Genomic DNA, 12,978 nt, shown 5'->3' with positions numbered 1-12,978 from the left:
GCGCACACACACGCACATGCGTTCGCGCACACACACACACGCACACACATGCGCACACACGCGCACACACACACACACAATAGTTTGGAAAGAATTTTTGAAGGGCATAAAAGAAGGTCTCCTTCAACTTCCCACTGGGAGGTTACACTCAATAACAACAGCAATCACACTCAAAATCAGGAATTTCACCACTTTTGTCACGAGAAAAGACAACTCAACCCAAACCGCATTCTTCACACGATGTCCGATGCAGCACTTTGAAGGCACATTCCTTATTGATCCGTTGCAGAAAATGAGGAATGTGGAAATTAAAACTCAATATAAAAGAAAAGCCTCACAACTGCTCCCTGTCCACATTCAGCAGTTCAAGGTGAAGGACAACACCAGCATATGAATTTGAACTGACTGACATACGGCACTGAAAAAGTGCCATCAGAAAGTAGGAGAAATACAGTCAAGTCCACTGCTTGTATACTGAGGAGCCTTCTTACTATTGGCAGTATCAGACATCAGGGCATCAAATGAGTGATGCATGCCTTTCCAGCAGGCAAGCCTATATTGTGTTTTAACCAAATGGCAGGCAAGCCTATATTGTGTTTTAACCAAATGGCAGGCAAGCCTATATTGTGTTTTAACCAAATGGCTAACTTCAAAGACAGTGAAAAAAGCTGTTTATCCTGTGACTGAAAAAGAGAAGAAAAATAAACAACTACAAACCAGTCAAAAGAACGGAACTAACTACCACAGACAAACAGTCGATCTGTGATGGGTGTGGAGCTATAAGGAGGACCGGGGGGGTACTGTGGAAAACAATCATTTAAGAAAATCATGTCTCTTCATTCTGCGATGAACAATGCAAACGGGAGAGTAATGAAAATAAGGGGTCTGTGATGACCAATCTTGGACAAGAGAAAGCCATTATCTGTCAATACCTCTCGGGCGCCATTCAAAGTGGGACGCATGGCTGGAACAACACAGTGATTTACAGTCCAATTTCCATGAGCCTCTATATCCATTTCAATCAAGTCCCCAATATTAACACAGCACAATAATTTCTTCTGCTTTATTACGAATGCCACTTTTTTCAGTTGCATAAATCACACTTGAAAAGCGGTAATAATTCGGTGCTAGAAATCAAGCATATTTTTATGTGAGGGAAAAAAAAATTACAACTCCGACTAATCGCTGTGTAAATCTTTCGCTATTCCTTGCGCAGTGGCAGATAATAGGACTGATGGAAGTTTCTCTTAACTGTGCTGGTGGGCTCAAACAATTTCTTTTAGTGGCACACCTGCTGATACTGCATTAAAAAAGAAATCAACTTATATTAATGAGCTCCCATCAGCATAATACTGCCATCTAACAGTCAATTTAAGAAAGCCTCTATTTTTTATTTATTTATTTAAGTGCCAATTCATTAACCATTTGAGAGATTCTGAGGAGAGCAATGGTAATAGCAGTGATTTGCGAGCGTTTTAGTGTGTCCTGGAACAATTTTAGTCGTACTGCGCATTCGACACAACATTATAAAGGCTAAATGCTTCCACAAATTTGGCTGAACTGTTTCAAAGTAGAAAAAAATGACAATTTTACAATGAGGAATGGACACACTGAAGGCCCTGGAATGTAACAGGAATGCTACAACACAAATCTTACCGAAAGATTAACTACTTCATGTTTGCCTCTGTTTTTAATAAAACTATTTGATTTTTGGCAGTTTCTTGATAGTTTAATAATTTGGTGGTGTGTTTGTCTGTTAGCTTTGGTAATATCTGGGTGATAACATTGGGTTTTGCGTCAGTACTGAATTTGTGGCGGAGCTGTTTGTGTGGCCATACCTGTTGGGGTGTGTGCTAGGCAGCATTAGCTGGAACTGCACGATGCAGGTGCCATCATCTTCCTGCTTGTGCTGGATACAGTTGAGCTCATAGGCAATGTAAGCCCTGCGGACATACACCTGCGTATGGGAGGGGGAAACAGCCCAGCATTAGGCCAGCAGGGGAATGGACACAACACAAATAACACACTTTCGAAACAAAAAGCATTAAGCAATGATGGTCCATTTTATGGGCGAAGTTAACTTTGAAACTACAGGAAGCGTGTGCCATAGATGCCTGCAATATGCCAGAAAAGGAGGCTGATGTGAAACACTCACCTCTAAGGCTGCCATTCTCACCACTTGATAGCTGTGGTAGAAGAAATTGGGGAGCACATCGAATATGGAGGTCTCTGACAGAATCAGTTTCTGGGAGAGAAGAGGAGCAATGTTTTCATTTAACATGGTGTTTAGGGGTGTGTGTGTGTGTGTGTGTGGGGGGGGGGGGGGGGGGGGGGTAGTGAGTGAGTCTGGGAACTGCCCAAATGGGCTTGAAATTGCGAGAGAAATAGAGCAACTGAAATTGGCCATAAAAATGAGGTGCGGGAGAGAGTGGGGGCATCAGCCTCTGGGCCCCTTCATTAGGCCAGGTTACCTGCAGGTTCTCAATGCAGAACTGGTGTCCGTACATGTCGATCGCCGACAGGAAGATGGACTCCACCTGGTTGTGCCGGAGCTCGTAGGAGGGCAAGTGCGAGGCAATCAGCACCTAGGCAATGAGAGGAGCGGCGGGGGAGTTACATTTGCCAGCCGCGTTTGTTTGCTGTTTGATATGCATCATAAATTCGGCAGCCAATCCGCCGAACAGCATGACGCTCGCGACAAAACTCTCTCCTCTCCTCGACCCGGCGAGCGATCGCTCACCGCAGCTGCCAGCGCGCACGCACCTGTTAAGGCCCCGAGCGCGTGCGTCGCTCCAAACGCAGCCAGGACGCGCTCGGAGAAGGATGGACGAGGATGACCTGCAGCCTTCAGCAAAAAACCTCTCTTTTTTTTTTACCCCCTCCGTTCTCACAACAAGCTTGTGCGAGGCTTTGAAAACAGGAGCAGTTGGAGACCTCCAATTAGCCACCAATTACACCAGGGCACAGACATGCGTGCAAACACACACACACATTTCCTTTCAAACATACAAACACATACAGAGACACCTTTCTTGTGTTATTACACATGCCGCCATTACTTACAAGCAGTGTGCCGCTTCAATTAGCAGCAATTAACACGAGCCATAGAGCACCTGCATTCTGTTCAGTCATTAGTGTGTGTGTGTGTGTGTGTGTGTGTGTGTGTGTGTGTGTGTGTGTGTGTGTGTGTGTGTGTGTGTGTGTTTGGACCGACTGGGGCGGTGAGCGAGAGAGTGGGATGTGTGCTGCGAGAAAACGCCTCCGGTCCTGTCTGCCCCAAGCGTGGCCCGGCCCAGCATGGCAGCAGGAATGCAGTTGGAGGGTGGGGATGTGTGGGGTGTGTGAGGGGTGTGTGTGTGTGTGTGTGTGTGTGGGGGGGGGGGGGGGGGTTGTGTTTATGTGTTTTGCCTCTCTTATCTACAAGCTAATAATCACTCTCGCTTTTGTCTGTAAATGCCGCCGAAGTCTTCAGGAAAAGGGCAGACGAGGTAGGGGAGGGAAGTGTGTGTGTGTGTGTGTGTGTGTGTGTGTGTGTGTGTGTGTGTGAGTGAGACAGAGAGAGAAGGTGGGAGACCAGATGAAAGAAACAGCTGTATACAAATGACAAGCGCGTAGCCCACTGCCTCCTGCTGGGAGGGCTCCGTGCGGTCAGTGCACAGCTTCAAAGCGGGCCGGCCCAGAACCCACAAAGAGCACCCTGCCTCTGTTTCTAGTGCGCGCACACACACACACACACACACAATAATGCAGACATATATAATCTCACAGTCTTGTGCACACATTAACACAACATACTTAGTTCTATACAACAAACACAAATTATTATACTCACTTATGTGCAGCACACACACACGCACGCACGCTCACACGCACACGCACATGCACACACACACGCACACGCACACGCACACGCACGCACGCACTCACACGCACACATACACACACACATACACACATAGAGAGCAAGAGGGAGAGGGACAAACAATACCACAAACAATAACAGACCACAATCACAGTAAAACATGCATAAACATAAAACACTTGCTCAATGAAGGGCTCACACACACACACACACACACACACACACACACACACACACACACACACACACACAGTAGGTCTACACACCAATACACACCACACTGACAATCACATACCACATTCACTCACACACTCACATACACAGACACATTTTGGCCTGCAGTATGCTGCAATGCGCAGCAGAGAGCCTGGGGTAGAAGCCAGAGGAGCTACATCAGGTGACACAGCTAGTAGCCAACACTGCCCACACGGAGCTGAGGACATAGACCTCTCACTACATCACACTACAGAGAGAGGGAGAGAGGGAGGGAAGACATGGGCAGAAAAAGAAAGAAAGAAAGCCTAGAGTAAAAAAAAAAATGCAAGAGGTCACACACACACACACCTGTCGTGAGCGCAGGGCCACTTTGGCATTGATGGTCTTGCTGAGTTGTGTGAGTTCTGTCAGGATGGCCACTAGCTCATCGGTCAGTATGGGGTCTCTGCCACAGAGCTGGTCCTACACACACACACACACACACACACACACACACACACCAGACAGAAAGAGAGCGAGAGAGAGAATAAAAACAAATACATCAATCTCATGTATATCTACTGTATCTCCTTTCCAAAGCAGGTGAGACTTGATATTCAGTAGGCCTAGTCATGAAGGATATGAAAATCAAATGAATGTAGGACTCATTTTGATAATTTGCACGAGATTATTGTAGACAGTGTTGTCGTAATTTGTCAGGAGGCTTTGAGTGCTTTGAGTGGATCTCATTAAAATGGCATGTATGCTCTCTCTCAGACAAGACTGTCTAATAGTGACAGACATGTCAGCGGGGCTTGTCCAATGAGCATGCTCCTCAAGCAAAACAAGAGAAGACAATCAATGTCTCATATGATGTGTTTGGGACTTTGGATGGTAAAAAGGAGCCCCCAGGTCCTCTCTCAGGAGGGGGGCATGAATGGACGGCCAGAAGGGGTAGGGGGGTGGTGGTCAGAAGAAGGAGGGAGCTGGTGAAACTGGAGGTGTGAGGGGTTCATTTCGGCAGGTGGCCATTTTGGAGCTGATGTCCTCACTTGGGGCAGATCATGGGGCTGATGGAGGTGTGTGTCGATGCAAGGAAGAAAGAAGGGGGATGGTATGGGGGAAATAGTGTATGTGAGCGTGTAAGTGTGTGTGTGCATTTGAGAGTGTGTGTGTGTGTGTGTGTGTGTGTGTGCGTGTGTATGGTGGGGTGGGGGGGTCCGAGTGTTACCAGGAGAAGGCATCGCACCTTCACGACACCCCATAGTAATTACACACTTGAGTGGCTGGACTGTGAAGGAAATTGAAGGCCTGAGCTGGGGAGCCCAGCTGCCTCGCTCTCCCTCCCCATCAGCGAGGCTGTGATTGAGACTGCTCCCCCCCCCCACCAACACACACACACACACAAACACACACACACACACACACACCCCACCCCCCCATACACAGACCCACACACACACACACACACACCCCTTCAATCCTCAGAGGAAATGGCGCTTTGTGTCGCGGTAATGAGATTCTCACACACCCGGCCTTATTTACCATCTCAGAGAGGGAGTGGAGTAGGGGGGGCTCAGAGAAGAGGAGAGGGAGCCGTACACCGCCAACTTTACTTCTCAATTACCACCACTGCTATGTGGACGTGGCCAGAGAGAGAGAGAGAGAGAGAGAAAGAAAGAGAGAGAGAGAGAGAGAGAGAGAAAGAAAGAGAGAGAGAGAGAGAGAGAGAGAGAGAAAGAAAGAAAGAAAGAAAGAAAGAAAGAAAGAAAGAAAGAAAGAAAGAGAGAGAGAGAGAGAGAGAGAGAGAGAGAAAGGAGGAGGGGGGGGGAGGGGTCCTGCACATGCGAAAGGTGGCCAGACTGTACCAAATTCTATTTGGGCCCAGTGACAGTGTATTTGTGTATGGGGGTGACAAATGATATAGCTCACACTGTGTTTTTCTCACAAATACACACATACACACACTCTCTCACACACACAGATGCACTTGTTTACCCTTTCCCCCCTCCCCCACTGGAAAAGTGTGTTTTGTGACTGTATGTGTGTTTGCTGTGACTCTGTGTGTTTGTGAGCGTGCGCAGGCGTGCGTGCGTGCGTGCGTGCCTGCATGCCTGCGTGTGTAAGGTGACTGTGGCGCCGGGGCCTATACTCACGATGAGCATGGTGACCAGCAGGTTCTTCTTGGCCACCTGCGCGTGGGAGAAGATGAGGTTGAGCACCTTGGCCAGGTCACCCTTGTTCTCCTCCCGCAGCGTGAACACGCACTTGTCGTAGTTGCCTGGGGGACGGGGCACAATTAAACACGTCAGCGTGGGGTACCTGGAACCAGCCCGGCAGGGGTCGCCGCAGGTCGCACAAACAGGGCCGGGTGGAGGGAGGGGATGGGCGTGGGGCGTGTGTGTGTGTGTGTGTGTGTGTGTGTGTGTGTGTGTGTGTGTGTGTGTGTGTGTGTGTGTGTGTAGTGGGGGGGGGGGGCACTGGCAGAAAACACCTTGGCCAGAGCTGTGAGTGGCAGACGGCTGGTGGGGTGTGTGTGTGTGTGTGTGTGGAGGGGGCAGATGATTAAGAAGTTAGTCTGAGCGGTGTGCAAAACAAAGCGTGGCTATGACCTCAATTTACATTCAGACGCCACAGCAGCACCCAGCCACTGCAGTGAAGACGAGAGAGAGATGGAGACAGACAGACAGACAGACAGAGCGAGAGAGAGAGAGAGAGAGAGAGAGAGAGAGAGAGAGAGAGAGAGAAAGAAAGAGAGAGAGAGATAGGGAGCAAAAAGGCGACAGTGGGAGAGAAGAGAAGAGCGGGTGAGAGAGAGAGAGAAAGGAGGAAGAGAGATAAGGAGAGAGTAAGAGAGAGACAGCAGCAAAAAACAACCAACCGTGATTCCGCGCATCCCTGTCACCCTATGTTCTACACTAGCCTTGGGAGCTCAGACAGGTGATGTGATGTGGCGGACAGACAGACTCTCTCAGCTGTCTTCACGCGCCACCATTTTGAAATGCACAGTTTAATGAGTGTAGTCCGGGAAGGGGGGGGCACACCAAATTATTATAGCCTGCCTTTTAAAAATAGTTGTTCCCCTCAACAAATAAAAGAGCACTTTGACGAAGGGATGTCAGCCGGCTATACATCAGCACCACTTCCAATTGCGGGACTGCAGTTATTGTTGTTTGTGGTGGCGGTGGAGACGGAATTACCTCGATTATGTGCAAAAAAGTCAATTAAATTAACTGTGAAAGGCTATTTATTTTAACCTGAGGATACATTTTTTTTTCTGCCTCTCTCTCTCTTGGAAATCAGAGTGAAAAACAGAACGCCACAAATATTGGCAGGAGAACAAAGAAAGGGCAGATCAGGAAGGAGACAGCTGCATCACACTGCCATCATGTGGTCAAGTACCAGAACTGCAGTTTGGTACTTGAACTTGCACCACAGGAAAAGATTAGAGATCAACTTGCCAGTACCCCTCAATTCCAAAGTATAGTGTGGTATGTATTATATTTCATCAGGACTTACAGTATGTCTGTTGAGAAGCACTCACCATTCTGAAACTTGACCTCCACACTCAGGTACTGCCTTAGAAGGTCCATAACCACTGCTTTCATGTGCCCACGGATCCCACTGCGATATCTGAACACACACACTTTATTTGGTTACATACTTCTAGTACGGTGAGTTAATCCCTCACTTCTTTTCATCCACAAGACTAACACCTCCCATCAAGTTAGGCAACATCCCATAGTGCATGGCCACAATATGCACTATATTACAGTGTTATGTCTGCATATTACAAGTCACAGTAGCATCGCATGCTAGCGGCGTGTGAACCGTTTGCGACGTGTGGGAAATAGGTGTGTGTGGGTGGGTGTGTGTAGTGTATGTGAGGGTGGGAAAGGCATTTTCACTCACTTCTGCACCAGCTGTACAATGCTCTGTGTGTTCATGAAGAAGACCTCGCGCTCGGACTTCCTGTTCAGGGTGGCAGCGTGGCTGTCAAGAATATTGGCGATCTGCACGAGGAGGTGATACACGTAAGCAAGTAAATAAATAAATAAATAAACAAATAAATAAATAATAAATACACAATCGTCGGAGTGGCGGGGGGGGGGGGGTGAACATGCAATTTCGCTTAGTCAACACCATTAAATATCTAGCCTGGTGGAGAGATGGGATTGTGTTTGTGTTTGTGTGTGTGTGTGTGTGTGTGTGTGTGTGTGTGTGTGTGTGTGTGTGTAGGGGTTTGTTAGTGGGCGCACCTGCTGGCTGGGGAATTGGCAGAGGACAGAGGTGATGTTGCTGGCGTACTGCGCCAACTCCCTGCGTATGGCCTTCTCCACGGCGGGGGGCACGCGGCCCGACACGCTGGTCATGATGTCCTGCAGCTCCAGCAGCGGGAGCGAGGGGTCGCGCAGCAGCCGCATCAGACGCTCCACCCACTCACGCAGCTGCACACACACACACACACACACACACACACACACACACACATCACCCATACATATATAACACATACATACGTTTCATTCACAAGATACACACACATATAGATCACACACACACACACACACACACACACACACACACACACACACACACACACATCACCCATACATATATAACACATACATAGGTTTCATTCACAAGATACACACACATATAGATCACACACACACACACACACACACACACACAAACACAAACAAATATAAACACCCACACAAACAAATAAGTCAACACATTCAAAGACAAAGATGTGTGGCTACTGGCTACACAATAGATTGTTGCTTCAAATGTTCAATACCAACCATTACCCTGCAAAGCTCTACTAAAAAACACATAACTCTTCAGAATAGATCACTCTGTGACCCGTCTGTGTGTGTGTGTGTGTGTGTGTGTGTGTGTGTGTGTGTGTGTGTGTGTGTGTGTGTGCACTCACCCTGATGCTGAAGAAAGGCTCGGGCAGGCAGAAGCCGTTCATGATGTGGGAGAGGTGGTCTAGCGTATGGTGGAAGACCCGGTGCAGCTTCTCCCCCTGCAGGGCTGCCGACTGGATCTGAGGGAGAGTCCCCGTGAAGAGCTCCGCCTGGGGGACACACAGACACCAGACCAGGGCCACAAGGGCATGAGAGATACAGAGAGATACACACACACACTGACACACACACACACACACACACACACACACACACACACACACACACACACACAGCAACACTTCCACAAACACACACACACACACATATAAATAGATGCATAATGCCAGCTTTTACCCGTTGAACCCGGCTGGGGTCGTCCAGTTGCAGTCGGGCGATGATACAGCCCGGCTCCAGCACGGCGCCAGCTCGTTTGACATAGTAGATGTGGCCGGGGTCAGTAGTGTTCAGGGACATGACCATCTTCATCACCTGGGCCGATAATCACACACAAATGATTAAGTGGGTGGAACACAGAACAATGCGTCCATACAAACATATTCACACAACCATGTAAACAAACAGAAAACACAAAACACTGTCACACAGAGAGGAAATATAACACAGGGACTCAAGGACCATAAACCACACACACAGACACACAGACACACACAATGAACACACAATGTGAAACACACCTGCACACACTGACACATAGCCCCCCCCTGCCCTCACCTCGATCTCAGCGTAGCACTGTCCAGTGTTGATGTGGCCTCCATCCTCCACCATGTACTTGCAGAGTTTCCCAGCGGAGGGCGAGCGCAGCAGCGTCGGGTCATTCTCCTTCTCGAACACACACGTCTTGTTATCAATGGTGATGCGGGTACCTGCGGAGACAGGGGAGTGGGACCCACGGCAGGGGCCGGCTGCTCAGAGACTTGTGTCGCTCAGGTATACAGAATATATATGTGTGCTTTCACTCTGATTTCAGGTCAGTCAGAGAACCAACAAACACACACAAACACACACACACACACACACACACACACACACACACACACACACACACACACATGCTGTAATCCTGTTAAGCACTTGGGCCAGCGTGAATCAAAGGGATGCTATATCAGCTGGAGTCTATCAAACATATCAAACATTCCAAATAGAATGGATAACCTTTTTCCAAAAAAAACTGTTAACCTATTTTGGGACATGAAAAAAAAAAAACATTTTCTTGCTGTTTTTGATTTGTGGTTGCTGTGGTACATACTGTACCTGTCCACTTCCTCCTTCATGTAGGTGTGTGTGTGTGTGTGTGTGTATTCCTTTCCTACTTGTCTCATCCCACTCAGTGAACTGACTGACCTGTCCACCTCTTCCTTCATGTAGGTGGTGTAGCTGGACCCGTCGTAGGAGAGCAGCAGGCCTCCGTCACTAAGCCGGTGCACGTCTACCTCGGAGCACGAGCCGTTCATCAGCACCACGTAGGAGCTGGACGACTGGCGCGTCACCTTCAGCACATACTTGGAGCCCTCGTAGATCAGCTCCACGTCCACTGTGTTCAACAGCGTGTGTGCGGGCAGAACCTGACCCCTAAGGACACAGTACGAGAGAGGGAGGAACACGCACACGCACACACACAAACACACACATAAAGATGCACACACACGTACTTACGTACACACACACACACACACACACACACACACACATAAGAATGCACACATGTGCACATGCACACACACACATACACACACACACACACACACACAATGACAAACACACACACAAAAGCAAAAATAGAAACAGTCAGCCTTAGCAAATATATATGCATTTATGCATTTAGGCACTCACATAAACACTCATTATGAACCTCTCTTAAATTGACTGGCAATTACATTAAAACATACATAATAACATACCCAGCATAATGAACTGCACTGCAGCTATGCATCTGAAACAATAATAGGCCAAAGCATATTTCCATATTTTAAAGTGCTGGGCATTACAGGCCGATCGCCCGTCTCTTCATTCCCCTGCTAACAAGGTGGTTCAAGAGGGCAATTCACGAAATACATGCAAATAAACTCAAATGTTCCCAAATGTTCACATTAATGTAGAACCCTTCTCTGAGAAACAATCTTGCTGCTTGGGAAATAGGGAAGTGAAATAATCGTTCCATTTCAATCAGGACCAGTGTTGGTTAAATCAGGCCCAGCGTACCTTTCCAGTGAATGTAGGAAGGCCGAGACGCTGTTCTTCAGGCTGGAGTCGGCCACGTGGAGCGCCCCACTCACCACGCCCAGCATGGTGTCAGGACGCTCAGCCTGCCACACACACACACACACACACACACACACACACACACACACACACACACACACACACACACACACACACACACACACACACACACACACACACACGGTTAGGAGTTATACTTTATGGCAAAGGCTTGACAAGGCATTAAGCACTTTGAATTACCAGATGTGTATGAATTCTGTTATATAAATAAGCATAGTTTTATTAGGCAAAGTCTGGTATGTGACACACACATGCACACACACATGCACACTTAATAGTGATTCAATTGATGAATTGTATTGTGTGTTCACCTGCATCTTCTCAGAGATGAGCCTGTCCAGCCAGCCCGTGTCTATTCGATTGTGCTGGAAGCTGTCAGTCTCCAGTAGTTTGATGAGGTATTCCACAGTAGTTCGGAAGTCTCCACGGATAGACAGCTCCTTCAGAGCCACCACCATGTTCCTGACAAGGACATACAACAGCCAAGATAAGTCTGTGACAAACAATCCAGAGGGTCTTGAACATGGTCAACACTAAGAGGAATAGAAGTAACCATGTCAGACGTTAATGGTATGCTCTGCATATTAACCTTTTCTGATATATCATTTGTGCGACACTGGAATTGCTGGGATACAAGGATGATGGAAAATGAATTGGAAAAGGTAGTAAAACTATTGTAAATGTGCATGGTGCCATATCTGTCCATAAATTAAAAACAATACTAATGTGAATGTGCACATCTGTTTGAAGTAAATATTTGTGTCTCACATTTTCTCACAACTTCCCATGATTATGTGTATTTATGTAACAACTGAGTAGGGATGTCAGTATTTGAATAGAATTGAATGAAATAGAATTCAGAAATAGAAAGTATTTGAATAGAATTGAATGAATGAAATATAATTTCTTATGTTGCAAATGGTCCAAATCCAAATCATGTATGGACAGCGGTGGTACTGTAGATGTTGTTATGTTGTACTTACGAGATGGCCTCTTCTCGATTCTCTCCCCAGGAGAAGCAGTGGCCGAACTGCGAGTCAGCAAACTCATGCAGCCCCCCAGTGGCCGCCACACTGAAGTAGCCCCACACGTTCTTACTGCTGCGGAAGTTCAGCTCCTGGACCGTCCCTGAGCTGGGCTTGAACCCCTTCAACAGACACACAAAAAAGCCATTGAAGCACCTCCAGGACTGCAAGATAAAAGAAAGGACTTTGAGGAAGACGAGCATCCTGGGATCCTGGAGGTCATCCCACTCACCTCGTCCGGGTTCTCGCTGGTGATGCGAGTGGCAATGACATGGCCACGGGGACAGGGTAGCGAGGACAAGCCTTCAAAGTCGACGGGCGAGTCTCCCCAAGGCTGTGCCCCGTACATCATGCGGATGTCCTTGATTCGATTCAGGGGGATGCCCATGGCAATCTGCTCATCACAAAGAACAAACAACATGGTCACTGTGATCCATGCCTCCTCTCAAAGTAGCCTTCTAGATTACAATGACATTTGCAGGCTGGTGTAGGGCCTGTTGACGGGAGATCACAGAGGCAGAACACCGGCATCGCTGCCGCTGAAACAGCATTCAGGCATTTGGAAATGAGGTTTACTTTCCCCTCCAGCATGTTAATGTTGTTAATCCTGGGATTAAGGGAACACTTTCAAGGTGCAATTACATCACCGAGTATGGGAAAGGATCAGCGGCATAAT

At 47.7% G+C, this 12,978-nt stretch overlaps 1 protein-coding gene across 1 annotated transcript in view; it reads right to left on the bottom strand.

The window, feature by feature from the left end:
- Window positions 1–12,978, bottom strand: part of LOC121683286 (acetyl-CoA carboxylase-like) — a 76,496-nt gene that overhangs the window by 58,127 nt on the left and 5,391 nt on the right. Inside the window, exons 11-26 of the mRNA XM_042062856.1 lie at window positions 12,535–12,696; window positions 12,261–12,424; window positions 11,589–11,739; window positions 11,197–11,300; window positions 10,331–10,566; window positions 9,709–9,860; window positions 9,331–9,465; window positions 8,997–9,143; window positions 8,317–8,505; window positions 7,970–8,070; window positions 7,602–7,690; window positions 6,214–6,338; window positions 4,427–4,540; window positions 2,472–2,585; window positions 2,156–2,245; window positions 1,839–1,957 (exon numbers count right to left, since the gene is read on the bottom strand). Of these exons, the coding sequence (XP_041918790.1) occupies window positions 1,839–1,957; window positions 2,156–2,245; window positions 2,472–2,585; window positions 4,427–4,540; window positions 6,214–6,338; window positions 7,602–7,690; window positions 7,970–8,070; window positions 8,317–8,505; window positions 8,997–9,143; window positions 9,331–9,465; window positions 9,709–9,860; window positions 10,331–10,566; window positions 11,197–11,300; window positions 11,589–11,739; window positions 12,261–12,424; window positions 12,535–12,696 (2,192 nt within the window). The remainder of the gene's footprint in view (window positions 1–1,838; window positions 1,958–2,155; window positions 2,246–2,471; window positions 2,586–4,426; window positions 4,541–6,213; window positions 6,339–7,601; window positions 7,691–7,969; window positions 8,071–8,316; window positions 8,506–8,996; window positions 9,144–9,330; window positions 9,466–9,708; window positions 9,861–10,330; window positions 10,567–11,196; window positions 11,301–11,588; window positions 11,740–12,260; window positions 12,425–12,534; window positions 12,697–12,978) is intronic.

This window comes from Alosa sapidissima, chromosome 15 (assembly GCF_018492685.1).
Source record: "Alosa sapidissima isolate fAloSap1 chromosome 15, fAloSap1.pri, whole genome shotgun sequence".
Taxonomy (NCBI): Eukaryota; Metazoa; Chordata; class Actinopteri; order Clupeiformes; family Clupeidae; genus Alosa; species Alosa sapidissima.
The sequence above is the reverse complement of the archived record's forward strand: the minus strand, read 5'-3'. Positions and strand labels throughout refer to the sequence as shown.